Genomic DNA, 24,737 nt, shown 5'->3' on the forward strand with positions numbered 1-24,737 from the left:
CTATTGTTTTTTTGTTAAAAATATATTAAGTATGAATGACGATTAAACAATTACGTTGTGATCATCATTGACTATAAGTCTTCTGTAAATCGACAAAAACTCAGCTGTATGCAGAACTTTGATGACGCATAAAAGCGCAAACTGTCAACACATTTGCGTCGATCTTTTCGCGGAATCGTAGCACGCGAGAGATTAGAATTTAAAGCGAAATGCCAGTGGTCATACGCGACTTCCTGCGGTGGTCCTGTCCCGCCAAACAATTAGCGGGTGTAGAGGCAATTAACACGAATTTCCTGTGCTGGAGCCGAGGCCAGCGGAGGGCACTGCCTCGAGCGAAACACGAGCGCATGAGAAAGCACGTCTCATTTCGTTTACGTCACTTCTTGGTACCATTATTCTTGTATACAAATTTTACATTGGTAACACAATACACTACCCTCTACTAATAGGTCGTTCATATTTTTCTATAGGTAGAAGTACAGCGGCCTTCCTCCCGAAACTCAGTTTACTATTAGGGCTACCAAGATATAATAAGTTATTGTAACATAATTGTATAGTGATTAGCTAGAACCTTGGTATTGCTTGTTCAATATTCCAATCATACACTTTACAAAAGTAAATATTATATTTCGTCATATTAACACGAAAAACGTTAATAAAATTATCGTCACTGTTATAGTCAAAACTTATAATAACGGTAAAGGTAAATCGAATTTATGTTCTGCGGATGCGTAAGTAATAAAGTTATGTATCAATAATCGAAACAGATGGATATAGAACGGTATATCAATAATTAAACATTATTATTTTATCGATTTGTAGGTTTTTAATATCAATTATTATTATTTTTAAATCATAACCTGTAGCATGTATGTCTATAAAATTTGTATTTTATGAACCAGTGGTCTTATATCAATAATCAAAATTATTATTTCAGTAACCTGCAAAATACGCTTGAATTAATATTATTTTTTGGTTTATCTTTGGACAAGGCCATCTTCAGTCAAACAGGCGAAGTAACTTGTGACATTGCAGGCAGATAATGCTTGAAAAAGAATGTCAAGGCCCGATGACACCAATTTGCATTCACTGATAATGATAAATATTTCACAGTAAATAAGCACATGAGTAGTGTTGTCGCTGTTCTGATATCAATAGGACTGGTCTTTCTGTAGTCTTTCGGGTGATCTTTTTAGGGTTTCGAACCGTAAATGAAAATCAAATTCTTTATATGATCACTTTGTTATGCGTCCGTCTATCCGCATGTTTATTTATAGACCAGATCGGTATCATCTGTTAGATAGGCACACGAAGAGGTATGGAGCAAAAGCTGTTATGATGACGTTGGTGACCATGAAGTACTTAAATTTCATGTGGACAATATTTAAGTCCACATCATTTCCCTAGCATTATCCCGTTTTTCACAGGGTCCGCTTACCTAACCTGAAGATTTGACAGGTCCGGTTTTTCAGAAGCGACTGCCTTTCTGACCTTCCAACCCGCGAAGGATAAACCAACAATAACACACTTTTCCACAAATAACCAACTACAGGTCACCAAGTTGGCGAAGACTAGACGAAACATGTGTGGATAACTACTTAGATGAAAAAATAACCAACAGTAGCTGAAGTAAAACAATGTCAGACAAGGATATATTTTATCCACGCGTGATTCGTCGAGTCTTCGCAACACTAGTCTTCCACCGGGTAATTATTCCGGCCCCTATTGTCGAGTTCGCCTCGCCGCATATAAATCGCATGTTTTCATTGTCAATAAACACATGGCTTTATCTGTTTTATCTCTTTACGCAACTGACTGGTAACTGGAAAATGTAGTACAAAGATTCGTAAAATCACGCCCAGCTCAATCGGAGTAGTCTCAGCCACAAGTAGCTAAGACAAAATTGTAGTCTCGTTGTACATAATAATATGATTTATAATTATATTCATAAAATGAGCTCTTCATATCACGGAGAAATTAACTGACTGGCATATCAGCGCATAGCTAAAATCACTAGGACTTGATTAGACAGTGAAAATTTACCACAAAGTTTCCTTTTGTAACATAGACAAGCATTTAGAGCTTGTTTTCAAAACGCAGACAAAGGCTAATCGCATAACACACTTGTGGACAAAAAAATGGAGTAATTTTTGTTACCGAGCATTTTTGGAAAAATACTCGCAAATGATTATTTGTTATATTGTTTTCTTTTATTTCACGACTCTGGATACCTTCCCATTTAAAATGATACCTAACTATTATTTTATGGCATAGAATCATTATTTTTTGCCGCCATTTATTATAAACACCGCAACAGAACTTGTGCCTTAGCAAACTATTATGTTATGACAACCGACAGTGACAGTGATAAAAATATACGGGATTGACATGCCATTCCCATATGTTTACCACAATCGACTGTGGATTGTTATAATCGTTTTGCAACTCGGCTAAGCCACGATTTTGTTGTCCACCAGCGTACCTATATAGGTATTTCACCGTAGAAAACACGAAATTCGATCTTTTGGTATCGACCAGCGCACGTAGAAATCGTTCTCCGACGTCCTCGAGATGATTATATCAACATGGAACATTCTATATCTTTTCAATCGCCTCAGGTCTTGTAGGGAACGTAAACTGAAATAGAGCTAACGAATTTGTAGCGATACTCATTACCATTGATTGTTTTGTCATTGGCTACAGTTTTTATTTTCACTAATTGGGGTCAAGTGACTGTTAGCTGCACAGCCAATGATGGGATGAAGGAAATGGCGTATGTATTGCAATTAGTGACACGGCTGGTTTGATCTATTTACGTAGTTGCGTAATACAGGTTTCGAAAACGTTTACGCGTATAATTTTTAGAACAATATTTCAATAAGTTGTTCGGGTATTTCGGGATTTTTCTGCCTCGTTTACATGGAGCTATATTTTGCTTGACAAGACAGCTGCGACCTCGACGCGTTTTATTTTTTTCAAATATTGTATTAAACTAAAGAGTGTGTGTACATAAAGAGCTCAAGGCATTCTCTATAGGCATGTCGGGACGAATAAAAATAAGTTTAATAATAATGGAATATTTTACACGATATAAACAAAGAGATCTTACAAAGCAAATACTTGGCTACTGCTTACGTGACACGCGGAAAACATTTAAATTCCTAACTATACCAATATTTCTTTATAATATACCTAGGAGCAAATCATTATGAAGCCTTATGAAGCTGTTATCATTGTTTAACTATGGCGAGCACTTTATAATGATGCCCTTATCAGTATAAACACCTCATAGCAATGTTATTTACGGCATTCAGTTATAGGGTTACCGTTTATAGAATTATGAAGTTTCTGAAATATAACTTAGGATTTTACCACACATTGTCATTAAGTACATAAATAGAGTCACGTTTTAAGTGCTTGTTGGGCTAATATCAAGTAGTTTCCCTTGATTATTACGCACAAGGGGGGTTAAAACGGCCACATCGAAGCAATTCATCTAAGAAAGCAATATTACTATTTGACATTTGTTTGCATTGCGCACCTACGTTTATATGCGCAAATGTCAAATTGCAAAATTGCTTTCTTAGATGAATTGCTTCGATGTGGCCATTTTAACCCCTCCGAGCCTCATCGATTTATCAGGCCGTAACAGATTGATAGACATGAGACGGAAGATCATAAGTTTCGGTCCACCACTGGCAAGATAGCTTAACAATGTTAAAAAATATTGAATATAACAATGATACATACATACATACAGGCCTATTTCCCGCCGGACTAAGCTAAGCAGAAACTAATTTCATTTGCTTCAATCCTGACATACTTCTCTCGCGGAAACGATATATGGTAGAAATAATGTACGAAAGGCTAGAAGACGATTCATTTTTCCAGAATTATAATGTACCTAAGAGGAGCTCGGTGGCGCAGCGGTAAACGCGCTCGGTTTGCGATTGTTGAAGTAAAGCAACTTTCGCAGAGGCCGGTCATAGGATGGGTGACCACAAAAAAAAAAAAAGTTCTCATCTCGAGCTCCTCCGTGCTTCGGAAGGCACGTTAAGCCGTTGGTCCCGGCTGCATTAGCAGTCGTTAATAACCACCAATCCGCACTGGGCCCGCGTGGTGGTATAAGGCCCGATCTCCCTATCCTTCCATAGGGAAGGCCCGTGCCCCAGCAGTGGGGACGTTAATGGGCTGGTGATGAATGTACCTAAGCTGGTTGATGACGTCATGACCCTCGACGTACAGCTAGATTACGCGCCACGAAGAAGCCCCGTGGATTTTAATGGAACTAATTGACAAGTAACAGTATCATGTATATAAGTGCTAACTGATGTTTACATTATACTTTGCGTTGAGACAAACTCGTGTTGGGTTTAGCAGTGCTTCTTAGTGTTTAAGCTATAAATTCGAGATTTTCAGTATTAATAATTAAAATATATATAAATATATACGTATAATGCAAATAGTGTGACGCCACCGCCGCGGCCGCGAGTTTTCGTGGCGCGGGCTCTATTATTATACTCATACCATTTTTTTAAGAACTAAAATCCCTCCGCCACACCTTTATAATTGCATTCAGCCTTAATGATAACCCTAGTTAGATAACACAAGCCCGCAGACAGTGCGTCGTCTGTGTGACACCGTATGTTCACACACCTACCGCGTGTGTTTCCTTAATGAATATTAATTTTATATTTGGTATTGTCCTGTTCGCCGGTGCCACGTCAGCTGTATGAGAAAGGAACGGAATATGAATCTGATTACTTACCTATATTATATACCTATGGGGACGTGAATAATATTATCTGATATTCCTATTTTATTGTTTTCAGTACTTATAATAGAATATGTACACAATAATTAGTTGCACAGAAGGAACATACAATATACGTAGGAATACAAACTAAACAAAGGCGACCTAATTGCCAAGGTACAAATTCCTTCCACGCAACGTTTGCGGAATAGTACTGTATTGTGGTTTGTATAATTAATTGAAATGAAATGAAAATTTATTGTCATAAATGTGGTAAGTATATCGATGGAAGTAAACCTTATAGCGCTCAGCACATTTACTCATGTTGTGACATACAATAATAACTACTTACATAAAGTACTGAAAAATATTACAAAAATACTTATCTATATAAGAAAAGAAAAAAAAAACCTATTTATAAACTGAAAAACTCACTTAAGCTATAAAACTGCTTCCCTTTAACCACTATAGCGAGGTGGACAGTACTTACGTGCTTATTCGCCTTGTACAATTAATCTATTACCATAGCCAGTTTTTTTTTTATTATTCCATCTGTGCTATTACGTATCAAATATGTTTTTATACTGTATAGATTGCCGCAGTAACAATCTAGAAACCATAAGCACAAGCATAATGATTCGGTTGCTAATAACAACAGGGTTGTTCTATCAATAGTACTGGCGCAAAATTACTCTATAGCGGACTTCTTTAAAAGCTATGTTCGGTTTGCGAAATGTCAACGACCTATAATATTTTATAGTACGGCTAAAGAATCATTATTGGTATAATAGAACATAAGCTCACGACTATATCCCAAATGGGGTAGTCAGAGGCACTTACATTGCAAGATGAATTAAGTACCAACACCTCACCAAGCTTTCTGTTAGACCAACGTAGTAGGTAACGTGGTAGGCTATTGGTATAAAATAGTTAATATTTCAACAGGCTTACCAATTCCTCTTCGCGCAGCGTCGCGGTTGAGCATAAGTAAAAGAACTTAGAATAATGTTGTATGTATTATTATTGAGTGAACAAAAGATAGTTCTCAGACAGTTTTCCAAACTGTATAACGTCACCTTATACTTTTGAATGTATGCATGTACTTGGCTAACTACTAAGCATAAATCATTACGATAAGCAGATTTCACAACTATTCAGAGTTGCGTTTCAAACAGATGCAATGAGCAAATCAGATTGTCTCACTAGGTGCGACTTCGTATTCGCACCTTATAAGGTTGACCACAGCTGCCATAATGCGAAGATACGCCAAATGTCACAACTCAAGTCAATTTAGCAACTTATGATAAGTTCGCCAATGTTATGGCCTGTCTATAGATACTAAACAGGTCAAAGCGACTCTTAAATGCTTCTTGTTAGTAATAATTTTGCCTATTCAAATGTTGAAAACAAAATGTTTACCCGTATTTTTGATACTAAAGCAGTATAAAATGTTATCGCCATTTAAGACTTGAGGCGTGGGCAATTCCGTCGTGAACATTAAGATAAATCATTCAATCACATTATGAGTGCAACCATTGCTATTTAAATATTCCTACCTAGTACTTGTGCATTCATATTGCTTGTAATACTATTACAACCATCCCTATGTTGTGCAGTTGCGGGTAATGGTATTACAAGCAATACTCAAGCCCCACAAATCGCCTGTGATTGTCCTACTTCTCAGCAATAACAAAGTTATAGCAAAACAGTGTAACCAAGACATAATTCCCGCAAGCACCGTAACCGATGATATTTGGAAATATAAAACACACTTCGTGAACTAAATTATATTAATTGTTAACAGAATCGTTATTGAATTATGTATTTATCGGTAACAATATAGTAAATTCATCATCACTAATTCTTAAATTATGGCTCTTAAGCCATGCTGTTGTTGGTGTAGCATTCTCCATGCTACTTTTTAGTGAAAAATAGGACAGTGGTTTCCCTCACCCCTTCCGCCCCGCAGTACTCTCGAACGCCCATAGTAGTCTATTTCAAAGCCGTCCTAGGTGTCCTGTCCAACTCTGAATAGTACTGACAGAAATCAAATCTATCTAAATTATTTATCAAAACATTTTTATACATTATTATTTAAGTTTTAATACCGCAGTCGCGTACGGTTTACCACTTTTCGTCCATCCATGATTTTTACACTTCTTTTGTTTTGTCGTTGCCGCAAAAAACAAAATTACACTGATTGCTTTGCAATGAGGCAACCGCAAAGACAATATTGTATCTTTCATCACATTACCAAATATAGCCTAATGTATTCGCCAGCCGACTCATACATAAAACATGTAATAATACACAATAGTTTATTTATCTCAGGGCTGTCTAACATGCAGAACTTCAAGGGCTCGCTTCTAAAAGCTAATACAGGTTATACCCTAGTTATGCTATTACACGAATAAGGTAATTACAGGCTAGCCACACGAACGTAATGTCTGATTTATTACTTTAATAAACTCTTGTAATAAAGTCACATATAATGCCCGAGCATTATAAAACCGCTATACACGTAGGTAAGAGTTGTAAGAATTGTTAAAAGTAACGTGACTGTTCACTGTAGGTACCTAGCAACTACATAGTAAAGATCTTAAAGATTTATATGTAATGTAGAGATTTATATGTTACTATGATAAATATATCCAAGTGATGTCATGGTTAGAACACAATACATACATAAATAAATTGATAACTGCAATTCTTACGGGGATGAGCTGAGACGCAAAAAGTGGCAAACACTAACTACAGCATATAATATTTTGTATTTGTTTTTGTAACTAGAAAACTTTACTGTTTTTATTTTTTGAGATTTTCCAAAAAACTCAGACCTTCACTGTCAATCTTACGACACTTGCTGGCAGCCCTAGCTTATATGCCTGTTGAATGCCTGCTACATTGTTTGTGTCAACCTTCGACAGATTCTTTGTTTAGTGTTTTGTCAAGTTAATTGGTCTATTGTCGTTTTATTATTATTGATCGATTGTTATATGAATTAGTACTGATATCATCAAGTCACATCTGAAGGGACAGCTAAGAAACGTTATTTATTGATATGATCTTAATCATATCTTACCCAATAATAATTTTGATATGTTATGATTGGGACTGTTCATGCTGGTTGTTCTCCCGCGAATATCACAGAAGTTGACTAAATGGATCGGCGATATGCCACTCTATTATTCGTAAATATTAAGACACACAATCCAAAAGTGGCTTCAAGTATGTATCAATAATTAATTAGTGTGATTTGGTCATATATTTTTGATTGTATAGCCATTCTGAACATGAATTATCCAGTACCTAGGGTAATTTTCTGGTAATATTAAAGCCGTAATATTAAATATGCATAGGGCAAAGTATAATCGTAGAAAGGATTAATGCAATGGTCAACTTAGCCCAGTAATAGCCTGCTTCCAGTCCCAGCCTATGACGTAATCTGTACCTATTAAAATAAATTGTCTGAAAGTCATCTGACGACGCTGGTTTCTATTTCAAGTTTCACCAATTATTGTGGCTCCATCGTTACCTCTTCCGTATTGACTTAATTGGTCATATCCTGCGATAACTCCATACTTGTGATCTGCCTATAATTAGAAGTAACACATATTAATTACGCTAAATTGCAATATTATTACTCTAATAAGTTTGATCTACGTAGTTGTGCTAATAAGATGATCGTAAAACTTGTATTATTGAGGAACATAACATTTCACTACAGAATGCAGGCCTTGCGGGGTTAATAATATAGACTTACACCACGCTACTCAGGTGCGAGTAGTGGTTAGATTAGAAGCCTACCCAATTGTCAGAGGTCAAGGCTTGGCTTATGACTACTTATCGTGTGAAATGTCCTCGTAATATTATTTGTCAATGACAGCGGGGACCGACAGTTTACAACCTCCTTATAGCTTAAACCTTTCGAAGCGCAGCAATACGGTTCACTTTTAATTTTTGCCGACAACATTCTATCTCTAAAACAGGCATTTCCCCTGCAGTAGTACGCATTCAGTTTTTATACCTAAATGAATGAATAATGCGTACGCATTTGTTCAATTACATGCGCATTTTAATATGCGTCATGGTTCATGGACTACCTATAAGCGGGGACCGACTATGGCATGTTCCCTGAAGCGGTAAAAACCACATTTATCAGAGGACATTAGCAACGAAAACCACAATAATGGAAAGTTTTATTTTTAACAATAACACTTGACATTTTACTTGAAAATGGCAAGCAACGAGCAATATTACGTATAGTGCTAATTTCGCTCCGTGTTATGCTTTGTCTTGGTTCAATATAGTATTGCGATAGCTCATTTTTGCCCGTAAGCTCTTAATTAATAAGGATGATTCCACATTTTTTAAATAGTCGCAGAATAATGACTTTGTATGGGCAAAAAATATTTTGTGACTGGGTTTAATTAAAACTATTCAGCGAGACGTCTGATATGCTTCGTTTAAAAGATACGATCTTTTGTCGTGATTTTATTATTATGCTATGGTTTGGCTTCTAGTTAGCACCTTGCGAAATCCTTTTGTATCTTTTCGTATATAGGAGAGGCAAGGAAAGCTTATTGGCTCTACCGATACTTGCGCAGTTGAGGCCTGGTTTAGTGCTTATCTAAACAGCAGCTTTTCTGAATAGTCTTGTTAATAAGTACGTAGAAAATCTTGCACTGTAGCTTATTTACGCTTAAGGAGCATCACGGTTTTACTGCGCATACAGCTATCAGTCTTCTATATTCAAACTTGACAACTTGACTCGCGCTGGTGGCCAGTTCTCTGTGTACTGGCACGCAGGCACTCGGCGAAGGAGTCCTCATTCAACAGAAAGTAGAGGCAGGGCTCACTTTTTAGTGAGACTCATTCCTGCACCTGGACATTGCATTAATTATTGCCCATTACTCATTACATTACACAGTACAGTCACCAACTTAAACACTATTATGTTGCGCCATTTCTTCCTAACCATAACACATTCCGAAACCATGGCAAAGATTATAGAATATAAGCATAGGATATTTAAATTCAAAATGTTCTTTTGTTGTGATGATCCTGCATTAAAATTATTTTGACTTCTGGCTCTGCCGTAAAGAGTGTATATGTTTTGAACACTCGCCATAATTTCGTTTCAAATAAATACATTTGTTTTAATTTTATTACATGAATCTCTGTCTCTCCTTTGCATTATTCCCACTTGGTGATGGGGTCTACTTTCCAGGTCTTTTCTTTCCTCTTCGATCTGACGTCTGCGGAAACATTTCAAGAACTTAGATCTTTATTGGTAACGCTTGCCCATCTCATTTACTTGCAAGAATGAAGTTTATATGTATGTGACGAGAATTTTCACTATGTTTGTTTTATTGTTAAAGGACGAGCGGTCAGTTGCGCAACACGCTGAGCCGCGCTCGGGAACTATGCGAGCGCTGGCGCAGCGGCGGCGCCAATCCCGCACCCCCTGCACCTCCCCCCGACGACGAGGGCGGGGGACGACTCGCGCGCTGGTTCAGCGTGCGGCGGGGCTCCGCACACCAGTATGACATGCACTCCCATGAGGCTGATAAGATGCCCAAATTGCCTGAGGTTGGTAGCTTTTACTGAACCTAATTTAGATACTCAGCAACCCCGCGCTACGTCCCGTAGACGAGGAAGAAGAACGACTCGCGCCCTGGTTATGCGTGCGCAGGATCTCCACGCACCAGTATTACATGCCTAAGGTTGGTAGCACTTACTTAGCCTTACTTAACTAGTATTTTTTTATGTTTATATACATTCTACATATAAATAGATAGCCCTTTGATTGAGTGTGACAAGTCACAGGACTCCTCTCCTTAATTTAAAATATATTTAAAGATCTTCCTAAATCACAGAGGATGTTCCAAATGATAACGTTGAAATCATCGACACTAACAGATGAGACAATAAACCAAAACAGCCAATGCCCAAGTATCAATGTCCGTCAAAATGATAACTTAACAGTGACTTACTAGAAAATTGATATTTTCGGATTTTTCTGTGTATCACATTATATTATGTTAAAACTTTAAAGAAATTCATTTTGTATTGAATAATGTTATGTGAATATCTGATTAGTTCGTGTGATTTGCTGTGACATAACGTAATACATCGCTTTAATAATCTATTAATACAGTTAAATTATGTAAAAATGCGTATTAAGGTCTATAAACTGGGAACTAGAAATACAACTTCATTCAAGTTTTATTCGGAACAATATGAATGGAGCACAAACAACGTACAGTCATAAACAACGTGGTCATTGACTCCCGGCGATGACAATTTCTGGAATTAAAAGACCTCTTTCATTGGCCGACATAAATGTAAGTACAGTGCAGGAAATATACAACATATTAAAGACCAGCATTTATGAATCACAATTATATTAGATGAATCATCATCGGGCCATTGAGCAGTCATTGAACAACAAACCGCAGTAAACGAGTTGGTCGTAGACTGTAGAGTCGCTTGCCGAGGCCTCGCCGGCCGGCGCGTCAAGTTGCTAAACAAATAATCTATAAAAAACATGTGATATAATGATGTGCGAGTGGTATCCAGTGCGCTACCATAATGGAGTCATGTCCACGATAGTAATGTCTTACTTCAGTGTATTTTTAGTGTGACTACGTGAATAACGTGTGATTCGTAAACGTCAAAAGTTGATGTAACCTTTTTACTCGATATTATAAAAATGTTCTGTGTAAAGCTTCTACATGATAAGGATGACTATACTCTGGCAGAGTTTGACAAACGAGTAAGTCGATTGGACTGCGGGCGTTACTTTTGGCGTTTACGTATTTATATTACGGAACTAATAAAGTAAGACAGTGCCCAGATGGCCTGTTTTCACTGACTCACTGACGCATCTTGTAAAGCGTTACTCTCGAGAAACCTTGGAGAACGTAGTCGATGCAGATGAGTCGAACGAGACAAAAACCTCTCATAAAACAGAAGTTTCTCTCACGAACAAAATTAACATTCTAAAGCTGTAAATACGTGCAATTTGCAACGACCTTGCTTGGAAATCGCGTCATCCATACACCAACAAGGAAACGCGCGTGAAAATGTTTGAAGTGATGTGCGAAAATGTGGGCAATGTTATTAATGTGGTGTCAGGTTCAGACGTGAGCAACACCTAAAGGTGTTTCGAAACTAATGGATATGGCATCGGTTTAAGCCGGTCGATGACATCTTTGTGTCAGCATTGACATAAGGATGTAAATGATGTCGTAAGTACTACTCGGATTCGCAGGTGCGATGGCTACGGCGTCATTTACACCTTTGTCACGTTGGCATTATCTTCTTCTTGGTTTGCTTAGACTGTGCCCATAAGTTCGCAGTCCTAAACTTAAAATTTAACTAAACACTAACCGTTTTTAGGTTATAAAACTGCAACAATCTTCGTTAAGTTGTCATACAAACAAGCGTGAAGTTGTACATTAGTACAAAGTCGCTTCTAGTTCTTTAATATACCTCGTTTGGAATATTAGCGCTAAGTGGTCATACCGATATACTGAAGCATCCCTGCATATTCTGTAGGAGGAAGGATACGTCTCGTGCGTCACGATGTTTACGATTTGATTCTTTATAATTATGCTTTATTAATTGTGACTAATTTATTCATATTAAAAACATAGAACGCGTTCAGCTGCTTGCCTTCCTGAGCAAGTCGTAAAAACCGGCCGAAAGATTATGTTTGTATGACCAAATAGTAACATAATACAAATCAATGCTTGTGAGAGACATCTCCCTGTAACAATACAGCTATGAACAAGCTTTATGAAGTGTCTGTTTATTCCAGTTGGAGGAAGACATGTTCTCGTGCGGCGGCGAGGTGCGCGGGGGACGCGTGCCGCCGCCGGCGCTGGGCCCGCCGCCCGACGCGTTGTCACCCGTGCAGCTGCGGAGAAGGCACGTCGTGTCCGCCATCATACACAGCGAGAACTCCTACGTTGCCACGCTGCAGCGGCTTGTCAATGTTAGTATCATTTGCCATGTCTCTCGTCACAGCCAGCGTGACGGGACGCTACCATGCGTCATACTGCGGGACGTATCGCCGCCCGACATGCTGTCGCCCCTGCAGCTTTGGAGAAGGCACATAATCGACCCCATCACACACAGTAACAACATAAGAACACATACTTCGCAATGCTGCAGCCGCTTGTCAATATTAGTACGATTTCTATGACATTTTTTAATGTAGCTAATGAATACCATACGCGTTGTGCTTCGTTGACAGATGTCGTTTCACACAATTGTCATTTAGGTGTTAACAAAGTAAACGGGGATAAGTAAATTACATCCGGTAACGACCGATCCATCACACTTTACTTTAAATCAGGCTAACTGGTACTTTTCTAAAACTTGTTAAACTTCCTTATGATACTATTATGATACTAAATAAAATATATTTTATTATATTATTATATATATTATATATTTTTTTCTAAAAGACTCATAGTAAAATACATTGTTTTAAACACAATACCAAGTAATATATTATTTATAAACACATAGAAAACACCTGACATTCTCTATTAATTAGTCATTTGTTATAAGTAAAATGTTGAAATACACTAACACTCGACAGTCCGTCAAAATACCAAATAATTGTTTAGTATACCGGCGTTAAATACTATTTGCGAAAGTAACATGAGTTGGCAATAATTATATTATTCTCGTTAAAATACTAATAGCATTGTACAAGTTGCTAAGGAGCTTAAATTGACCAGTACGTAGTAGCAACGAAATCTGCAACAACATTTACCTCAATGGCAATTGATTTAGCAACACTATAGTGGTAGGTAGATGGTCTAATTAGCGAATACTGTTTACATTTGCAATGAAGCGAGATAATAACGAAATATTTCCTAATGTAAGCAGAATTTAATTAAGTTTTCAACATTGGTGTGTCCCGTGCAAATAGCCAGTAATTGTCCGCGCGTTGTTTTCAAATATTAGCGTTTGCACAATTATGAGCAGCTGAGGCAAGTACATATTGTCAACAAGCGGCCCCGAGTCTGTAGTACGGTACGCAAACTGGTTTGCGTCGCTATCGTAACATCTCGGATCCTCTAGCGATGTCTGAATAACATACGCTGACATTTTCTCATGACTCTAGAGAAATTCGTGATCGGGAAGGAAGTTTAGATTGATGGTGGACTAACCACCAATTATAAGTCAAGCACATGACAGACAGTTCATATTACGCAATGTGCCAGCAAATGGATGCAAACAAGTTGCCACTTTTGTTTTCTATTACAGCACGGGGGTGTGACAGACATGACAGTACACTTAATTAAATCGTAAGCTGACAGTTGCAAAACTGCCTAGCTCGCGGCTGAACCGGTGACTAGGTGACTCGGAGACTCCGGAGACTTGCTACTTATTAATGCGATTAACAGCACAGAAAGTGGTCTGTGGACTTTGTAAACGACTACTGAATTTCTGCCCACATTGCGTAATATACCACTTATCTCGTGACATGTAGGAACCTAAAGGGGTGAAAGTTGTGGGAAAGACTAATAGATTCACGTCGCCTATTGTGAAAACACTGGCTATTACATACAATGTGTCTTTATCGTTTAGTTTCGGTCTGTATGGACGAGTATCTGCGATCTAGAATCCGTGTTTCTTTTGTCGTGTTCAGGTTATTGTTTCGGTTTTCATGTCAAGAATAAATGAGATCCTCTTTCAGAATGACTGTATTTAGTTATATGGTGTAGCGACTTTCTTTTCTGTTTTTGCAACAATGACTTGTTAACATTTTTGTTAGAAAACAAACAAACTTTTGAATTGGGAAGGTTCACGTCTGTTTAAATTGTCAAAAAGCTAAACATGTATGTAAATCTGGAAACCTGTCTGGCCTACATTTGTATTGTTTCGCCCACAATTCACATGTTATAGATTTGCATATTAGGAAGTGGGCCATTCGATTTGAATAGGCAGTATTTGCAAGTTGAGTGCACGAGGTCGCGATTAACCGGCACCAACGGCGGCATGGCAAATAAACTTTTTGTGTGTATAAACTGTGTTTAAGTTGTCACATTAAATGTTGACGATGTGGTGAAAAGCAGTATGACCGTATAACGAGTTACTTGGCCTTTGATGCCATTATCAGAGTCATTAACTGTCTTGTCGGAGTATTAACACGCAGTAATTTGACTTTGTTATTTTGTGTATTAAAGTGTTGCGGATTTATTTTTGAATATTAATATTACATTTAAATTCTCTTAATTTAAATTTAGAACAGTCGAACGTCAATTTTCAATGAGTTTTGGTAACTATAACCTTGTGCGAGGAGTATTTACAATTTAGTAGAGACGCTGACTGGAAATTCGTATGACTAGAGGTATGCGTTCTATTTCCAGTCGAGTCGAGTACTGTGGCAAACAATACTGTTTAGTTTACTGTCATCCTTCACCTAGATATCTAGCCAGCGGGGAACGATAGCCATCGATAATGCTAGTTATGACTACTTTGCAGGGATTGGTGACTAGACTATGCCTATTTCCATTGTTCGTTCTTAGCCGTCGAGCTGTTTAATTATAAGTCATTATAAGTTACGTGCGTACGTCTCATATACGGTCAAGGGCGAAAAGAATCACTTTTAGTGTTCCATCATCCCGTCTGATAATCGTAGAATTTGAAACTAGTCATTATGGACGATGCCAGGACATAGTTACTAAAAATGCCTGTAAGTTTGACTTGTTAGCATTTATTTTTATGTGAGTTATTGTAGAATTGCCGCATTTGGCATTAACTACTTGGCCGGACAAAGTTTACTTTTTAACACAGGTACAGGTAGGGGGGGCTGATCCCTTATCACCATAAGGTTCATCATATCCAGCTTACGACATCGTATCAACAGTGGCTGCAAGTCGTCTTTGATTACTTGTGGCTCTGCCCACCCCATTAGGGATTACGGGCGTGAGTTTATGTATGTATGTAGTAGTAGGTATTATGCAGGTAATTATGTGATTTATGTATTCAAATGTTGTCTGTGTCTTATGGAAAAGCCTGTTCATGAGTTTATTATTGTAGTGGATAAAGTCTAAAGTCTATTTACCCAATAGATTGATGACCACAAAGTATGTGGTAGGCTTTGTATGTTGCGGTTTAGACTTTGTTAAATTGTTGTTAGATTTACTTTGTGTTTTACTTTTTGTTTTTCAAGATAATATGAATATATGTACTAGGGATTTAGAATTTAATGGTATATTTATCATTGTTTATTTTAAAATTGAATACAATCTCAAGCAATTCTATTCGTAAACGTGCTAATATATATTGATTATCGGAAAATCTCTGATATAATAAAAAGCTACATGTCTTTTTATGAATACTATACATCGCAATTAAATAAATCCTCACTTCGAAGCTCAGTCAAACACACCCAACAGCAAAATCAACCACAAAGATACCTTAAGGTATAAAGACTTGCCAAATAACTTAAAGTATGTTCATTACCTCATACATTATGTAGTATTATCGTCAACCTATTCACCTTGTACTAAGCTTCAAGATGGTAATTATTCGTATACCTGACAAAGTCCTCTATAATGTTTACATTTGACACTCACGCGACTATTTTCAACCATGACGCGACGCAAAGATTGTATTAACGCTTTTTTTTATTCCTATCACGTTATCGATGCGGCAACGTGAACTGAAGTCAAGGTACTTATAATGTTCTAGCAACTTATGATTCTAAGAATTGGTATTATTATACTATAATAAATGTTATTTTCACTTAGACAGTTGACTGGACCATTATAGCGATACGGCTCACCTATTACATTAGTCTAACAAGTCTCTCAAAGCTCGGTCAAGTGTGGCTACTTAGTGGACCTTGCGACGTATGTACCTCTGATTAAGCTAGTATGTTCCGTTAGAAAGGATACTAACGCACTTATTTGACGGTCATTCCAACGTCAATAAAAACATCTATAAGGAAATACCAACAAATGGCCTGAAAAATAATAATTCTCATTTGCTCATTACTTTGTCGTAAGAGTTAGACTCAACAGGAAACAATTATAGGGTAATTAAATTGATAAGAATATTGTGTCGGGTGCTGAGGTTTCATGGCTACTTCGTCTCGCGTACTTATTCGTAGCGCAATGAATACAAAACAATTATGTTTTGTGATTTATGAACTTATGATCCAACTTGTGGTAACAAAAATATAAGTTTGCCAATTTGTCCTAAGATTTTGCTTACCACGGCATGCGACCACGGCTGTCGTGTGATTTTTGAGAAATATAGGAACCTATTTTCTTGTTTCATACTTTTACGAACGTAATTTTTCCGCAGTCGGGTTTTAGTTTTTAAACTTATATTTTTATTTATATTATTTTGGGGTCTTATTTTTATAAAGATAACGAGTTTTCTACACGTGTTTTATGCACTTACATTTTTAAAGTTCTTTAGCTTAGAGTTCTTTGTAGAAACATTTCAATTGCCTGATTCTGATTTAATATGATGAACTACAGACATGATCCTTATAAACATAGCTGGTGACGGGTGGGTGTATATACACACCTCTGCCTACCCCTTCGGGGATACAGGCGTGATAGTATGTTATGCTGTCCTATACTATGCCTTGTATTACGGAACTACTAGTTCAGTACAATTAGTGATTATATTTCAATAAAGATAACATTTTACAATAGCTTCAATGCGCGGTTTAGTATCTGCGATCTAGAATCCGTGTTTCTTTTGTCGTGTTCTATAAAGTACGAAAGCTATTGCTGTGGTTTTCATCAGTATAGTGATGTTTCAGTCGAGATTAGGTTAATCGATTCTTTTTTATCGAACTTTGTTACAAAATAAACATTAATTTTCCCTATATTAATGTAACAGGACTACAAGAAACCGCTGGAGGAGAGCAGTCCAGCTATCCTAAACGGCAGCAAGATCCAGACGTTGTTCCACCGGCTGCCAGACATCCTGCAGTGCCACCTCCACTTCCGCACCGCACTTGCCGACTGCGCGCGCACGTGGGACCGCGAGGAAAAGATTGGTAAGTACCACTAATTATTTATTTACATAGAACCACACGGGAATTTTGAGGAAGAAATACCATATAAGGATTGTGAAATACTGAACAGCAGCAACATCCAAAACTCAAAAATATCTTTATTCATTAGGCAATAGAGTTACCTACACTTGGAATCGTTTACAAAAATATATTTCTTTTTGATCGACTCATTCGCCTAAAACTACTGCGGCTCCTCACAACCTGTGTAGCCGGGAAAAAGTAGCTGCAAGAAATGTCTCGGCACAGAACCCTAGACGTCCTTAAAAAAAAGCAATTGCTGGTACATCGGCTGCCAGACATACTGAAGTGCCACGTCCACTTTCGCTGTCGCATTCGCCGAATGCGCGCGCACGTAGATGCACGAGGTAAATGTTAAATCTCTATTTATTTATAACCCGTGCGAGACAAATAGATAACCTCACTGGTATGTAACCTCCTTGACGAAAGATATCTTTTTAAATTGTACTGGTTATACTTTATAAGCTTAATTACTAACTAGCGGGCGCCCGCGACTCTGAGACCAACCACTTGAGCCCCTAAAGGGGACTGATAATGCTTTATTGCATTAATAATATAAGAAAGCCATTGATAAATGATGAGGAAGCAAGAGAAGTGTGTCAGGATCGAAGCAAATGGAATTCTATAGTATCTGCTTACCCCGGTGGGAAATAGGTGTGAGTTTATGTATGTATGTAATATAAGAAAGCAATTAACCACACACTCTTCTTTCGTATGGTTGGTGAGGTAAATGACCGACTTCATCAACCCTGGTGCCGGGGATGCTATTGAACCACTATTCACTTAATAAATGCATTAAACGTTATTCTCGAGGGAATGGAGATTTTCGCACGTTGCCTATCAATCGAACGACCACTCACCAGGCATCTAGGTCCTTGCACTACACTTATAAGGACATAGACATGCGTCACCACTCTAGCGTTCCACACACTTATACACACACGCATATAATTCTGAAGACCGATGCGATGACTAGACGGCGAGCACCCCCACACTTTCCATATAAAAACACGCAACAAAAAATATACACACGTGTATGTATAGCGAATATCCAGCACACTAATATTTCGTTCCGATCGTTAAGCGCGTATCAACCTATTTTTAACCAACCTCGCAAAAAGTAGGTTGTCATTTCGTATGTACATAATTATTAATGTACAAGCAAGGCGAGGAATAAGAATAGACATCACAAAATAATCATTACAAAATCAAATGTATTGAAATTTAAAATATAGTGACGTAGTATTAAAGTAGACAGTAAATTTCCAATTAGGTATCACTTCCTCTCTTTGTTATATTAAAATAAACACGAAAGTTGGTGAATCAGTTTCAATTTCATTTTACAAGTACTTAATATAGCAAGTGACTGAGCGCTAAGGACCGGATGTTTACCAAATTAAACGAGTAATTACATCGGGATTAAAACACATTATACTACATCCGCAAGCTGCAGAAGCTGGAAACAGCTGCCAATTGAAAAAAAAACTATTCCTCACTTCTTATTCTTTATTTAAAATAATAATTAATTTTAACAAAATATCGGCTTGTTGTAATAAGAATAAGCTAAACAATTCTGATTCACTTATTATTGTAATCTTATCTATAACTTATTAAGAAATACTTGGATAACTTGTAACTTTTGAATAAAATAGAACATTCATTAAGATAATATTCTTATCCAATTGATTCTCCGATGAATGATGACAATTAATAGTTTTCATCACGAAATGAGCGCTTTTTTACGTGTCGCCTTGAACTATTTAGTGGAACCTTCCTAATGTAATCTATTAATAGAGCAACATATTAACACTAGACTAATCTAGCTAAAATTTAAGTTATAAAAGGGTAGTCAAACCACGAAAATACTATGGAATTTGTATGAAAAAGCAACTTGTAACGTCATAGAAAAACCTGACAAAAGGTCGCACTTATTATTACACTTTTCTTTATTAAAATTCATAAATAAGTTAAATAGTAGCAACAAACGTTTTTTGTCATCTTTAGATCTATCTTTATTTAGAAATCTAGTATTTCACGTTTAATTTATCTTTGACCTAGGAAACTTCCCAATTGTATCATCCATAATTTGTAGTGTATCGAAAAGATACGAAATATATTTTCTATAATCGGCAATCGAACCCGGACCTCCAGATCGTCAGCCTAACGCTCTAACCACTAAATCACGAGGCTGATTTGATTAGGTGGAAACGAGCCTATTTATCAAAATTTCCTATTTGTTTGTAGGCGAGGTCTTCCTAAACGCGTTTTCAAAAGCGGTGGTGTTGGACGTGTACTCGGACTTCATCAACAACTTCTCCGTCGCCATGGAGCTGGCCAAGATGGAGTCCAAACGCAAGTCGGCGCTTGCAGACTTCTTCAAGGTGAAGCAGATCAGCGCGCACGACAGACTGTCCTTCTTCGGGCTAATGGTCAAACCAGTGCAGAGGTTCCCGCAGTTCATTATGTTCCTACAGGTAACACAAATATAATATCATTTTATTTTTATACTTCGTTGTAATAGATAATTAAAAACAATATAAACACATAACTTATAAATAAAACACCTCCTCCAATGAGTCACATCGAAGCAAGGTACCCAACAAGCTGGTAGCATTGCCTCTGAATTGCTGGACACACTCTTTAGTTAATAGTAAAATATAATGAAATACCGTGATTAATATATGCGTAAAATGTGTTGACGAGCAATAGTTTACGTAGTTGGCACAGTATAGAATGGAACACTTCGATATCCACCACTTTGGCAAACTATACTATACTGATAGACAAAACGTTCCTTGTATTATTTCTATATTTAACGTTACAACGAAACTGTGGGCGGATATTTTCACTGGAATTCCCGGTCGACGACTTTCAGCCGACAGACGCGCATTGCTCACAGGATATTAAAAAACCAATGTTATTACCACTTACTAGAATATAAATATAGTATCAACCTCGTCTATGATTCTATCATAAATTTTCTTCGTGGAATAATGTTACTATAGAATATCGTGTTTATAGACAATGAAACTGATACGCGCGTAGTATTTCTGCCAACAAATGCTGTGTTTAGACGTTTTTATATCGGCTGATAAACAACAGACACCGCAGGAAGACGTCTAAATTATACGCGCTCTTTTTTCATTGTATTGCAGACTGCAGACAAACATATTGCAGTTAAATTTTAGTAACTTTGTGTTTTATAAAAGCTGTATTGTCTAATCTAGTTATTAAATCGACGAAAGTTGTAAATCACTGAAATACCTCTAAAATGCCTCCCTTAGCACTTGTTCTTGAGATAGAAAACCTTTTAAACCAGCCTCACCAGGTTAAAAAACTACAATCAGTAGCATTTGCAAGTAAACCATGACCACTCTTACCGCTAAACGACTAAGCGTAAGCTATAATATAGTTTTTAGAGCATTCTTTCAATTCGACGCGAACGAAGTATTTTTCCGCCTATCGAAGAAACAGACTATCGTACTAAAATGACACCCGGACGCTTCATACAAGAATCTCATTCTTTCCGAGTTACGTCTTGCCACGAAAGCGCAAGCGAGACAGGTAGTCCGTGCGCGCTCCCCCTTACTCCTTAGCGACTTACGGCCATTTAGACTAAAAGAACCAGAGGGGGTGAGGTAAATCTAGCTTGGCGCCCGATACGAAATGGTGCGGGGCAGAGACTTGCCGTTCTGTACATAGTAATTTGTTATTCTATGCTAAAATGTAACCAACTGCGTATTATTGCAGGATCTCCTAAAGCACACGCCTCCGGGCCACTCTGACAGAGTAGCTCTGCAGCGCGCGTTGACACGACTAGAGGCGTTGGCTGAGGCCCTCAATGAGAGGAAGCGGGACGCCGAAAGGACGCAGGTAAATATTATTGTACTAAACACATTCTTGCCAACTATGGCTTACAGAAAACGACGTCATCTGTCGTCTAAACATACTAGTGCCAAATCACTCAACCCCGGAAGTGGAATTTTCCGTCGCAGAATTTTGTTTTGTTTATATTATTTTCAATGGGAAATTCCACTTGATATTAACCCAAAATTATGAACTAAATCATCTCCCTCAGTATTCGTTACAGTATCACTAACATCCTGTATATATGCCTGAGTAAAAGATGTTTTTTAAATAAAATTTCCTGGAAGCTCTACAAACTTACACATACAAATTTTGTATCAACACATGGTAATCCTTATAATAATGTATACATTATAGCGTGTTGTATACTACGCATATTGCGAAGCGAACACATGTCTGTAACCATTACGTGGCGCCGTACACGCAATTTATTCTGTTACGCGGGAAATCTAATTCCGTTACGGCCATTTGACTAAAGTAGACCCCAGAGGGCGTGACGTCGGGCGAGTTACACTTCTATACGTAGTATTATACTTTATTCTATGGTGATACAGTGCACGCAATATAAAGCATGCAAAGTCCCCAGATTAAAAATAATGTGTTGATCGGTCGCAGGCGTTCCGAGCGGCGCTGCGGCGGCTGACGCGGGGCGGCGTGGCGGGCGCGGGCGGAGCGGGCGGCGCCGCGCGGTTCGGGGCCGCGAGACTGCTGGCGTCGCGTGCGGACAAGAGACATCTACTGCGGCAGGACGACTTGCTGCAATTGGTAAGTTGACTTACTGTTTGCAAATCCACGTCCCTCAAACCTCCGACAACTTTTACAGGATAACCATTTCCAATTTCATTCGCACTGTAAGCTTTAATACCTCGAATTGACTATTATTTATATAATGGATCAAAATTATCTAAGATTGCCTGAAAAAAAGAATGCTATTTAACAACAAGGTAGCCGTTTCTTATCTCGTATGTACATATTTATCTTCGTGGAACAGAGAGTTTTATGTATTGTATCTACCAAGTTACCATTTTTGTACAAATACAGCCCATTGGGACCTTTTATGTACTATTTATCTATTAAAAATATTACGCCAAAGACACTCCCCGTTTATTACGTCATTAGTATCTATCTACCCTACAATAACCCACAACAAACAGAAATATAACAGGAACACATGCAGAAGCACCTCGCTAATATGCAGCCCCCTTGATGCGAAGTAACTACCTAACCTCCTTAGGCCGAGATTTCCAGACAGTAGTTAAACAATGGTTTAGATTCTAAAGGTCATTTCGGTCTAACGACTTTAAACTCAACAATACATCAATCCATATGTCAACGTCTTCACAGGAGTTCAACCAATCAGGCGGCATATCGAAGTGCAAGCCGCGGCGCCTGCTGCTCCTCAACGACCTGGTGGTATGCGTGTCGGTGGGCGCGGGCGGCGACGACGCGGAGCGGCTCGGGCTCAAGTGGGCGCACCCCGTGCAGGACGTGGACGTGCTCGACACCGGCACCTCGCCCACCCTCAGCCGCGTGCTGGCGCAAGGTACTGCAAACTAGAACTAACAGGGTGAAAGCAACTCGGAAATAAACATGTAGGCATTCTTGCGGTTCAAAAATGATGCAACGAAAATCGTACCGCGAGGGGCAGATCTTCAAAATCATACCGTCATGCCTTGCCCCGTTAATGCTGAAGTATAAAGGTATAAGGTAATGGTAAGGTAGGTAGGTTGCCTGGAAGAAATTGCTGCATGAGCAATAAGGCCGCCTGTTGTGCTTTTCTGTATATGTTGTCCTTATCTCTGTATTTTGTGTCCATTGTGCTCAATACAGTATTTTATCTATCTATCTATAAATCGGCGTGCGCATTATGTCACTTACCGATATGTCAACTTAACTACGAAACAGCGTTAGTGGCTAAGCACAAACAAATAGCGACATTAAATCAATCACATTAACACGTTTTTTTTTAGTTTTAGTGTACGATTATTTTGCTACTGTGAGTGTTAAGTTTTGAAGTCAGTTTTGGCGTCAAAAATCAACTGCAGCGAGTGTAAGGGACTGTTTCCATGTTTATTTCCGTTCTTCCTAATATAAAACAGACTCTTGCTTGAAAGAGAAGCAAAGCGCACGGCGCGCTAGGCACTCTATGTCCTTAAGACATGTATTTCAAAATTAACGTTTAGAATAACGCGTGTAACGCGTGCGCTATTCCAGGAATGAACCGCAGCGGTAGCTTACGTTCAAACTCTAGCGGCAACGGCCAGAGCGGTACTACCACAGGCGACTCTCTATGCAACGAGATGTCAGCACTGATGCATGACTACGAGACAGTGTCGAGGATGGCCGACCTCGCCGCCTCGCTGCAGACGCCCTACCCCGAGCTGGCACCAGACAAGTTCCGCGCTCTACTGCAGAACATACAGAAGAGTATACAGGTCAGTTTAATATCCAGATGTATACTTATTATTAAAGAAAAGGTTAACGTCGTGTTTTATAGGGAAGTCAAGGAATTGACCTTTGATAGACTGGAATGGATGAGGAGCTCGGTGGCGCAGCGGTTAACGCGCTCGGCCTGCGATTGTTGAAGTAAAGCAACTTTCGCAAAGGCCGGTCATAGGATGGGTGACCACTAAAAAAAAGTTTTGAGATCGAGCTCCTCCGTGCTTCGAAAGGCACGTTAAGCCGTTGGTCCCGGCTGCATTAGCAGTCGTTAATCCGCACTGGGCCCGCGTGATGGTTTAAGGCCCGATCTCCCTATCCATCCATAGGGAAGGCCCGTGCCCCAGCAGTGGGGACGTTAATGGGCTGATGATGATGAGACTGGAATGGAAAATGCTACACCGACAAGAGCGTGGTTCTTAAATTGATGATGATACTTATTAACTACGAGACAGTGTCGAAGTTAGCCGACCTCGCCGCCTCACAAAATTAGTTTTGTTATAGGTTTTATTGACTTTCTGTGTGTTGTTTTCATTAAGGAAAAATGTGTCAATTTTGCCATCTTTTCGTTACACTCAATTTAAAAGTTCACCT

At 38.4% G+C, this 24,737-nt stretch overlaps 1 protein-coding gene across 5 annotated transcripts in view; it reads left to right on the top strand.

Annotated features, from left to right (window-relative positions):
* The window catches only part of LOC126372217 (rho guanine nucleotide exchange factor 10), a 43,556-nt gene that overhangs the window by 15,444 nt on the left and 3,375 nt on the right, over positions 1-24,737 (top strand). For 2 of the 5 annotated variants that reach the window (XM_050017878.1, XM_050017877.1), the window contains 8 exons: positions 10,135-10,345; positions 12,579-12,755; positions 17,642-17,801; positions 20,082-20,311; positions 21,588-21,710; positions 22,320-22,469; positions 23,049-23,247; positions 23,919-24,139. In XM_050017878.1, the coding sequence (XP_049873835.1) occupies positions 10,135-10,345; positions 12,579-12,755; positions 17,642-17,801; positions 20,082-20,311; positions 21,588-21,710; positions 22,320-22,469; positions 23,049-23,247; positions 23,919-24,139 (1,471 nt within the window). Of the gene's footprint in view, positions 1-10,134; positions 10,346-11,208; positions 11,368-11,393; positions 11,532-11,578; positions 12,007-12,578; positions 12,756-17,641; positions 17,802-20,081; positions 20,312-21,587; positions 21,711-22,319; positions 22,470-23,048; positions 23,248-23,918; positions 24,140-24,737 lie in introns of those variants that run through there. The other 3 variants (XM_050017880.1, XM_050017879.1, XM_050017881.1) reach the window with 3 other exon arrangements.

This window comes from Pectinophora gossypiella, chromosome 13 (assembly GCF_024362695.1).
Source record: "Pectinophora gossypiella chromosome 13, ilPecGoss1.1, whole genome shotgun sequence".
In the NCBI taxonomy this organism is placed as follows: Eukaryota; Metazoa; Arthropoda; class Insecta; order Lepidoptera; family Gelechiidae; genus Pectinophora; species Pectinophora gossypiella.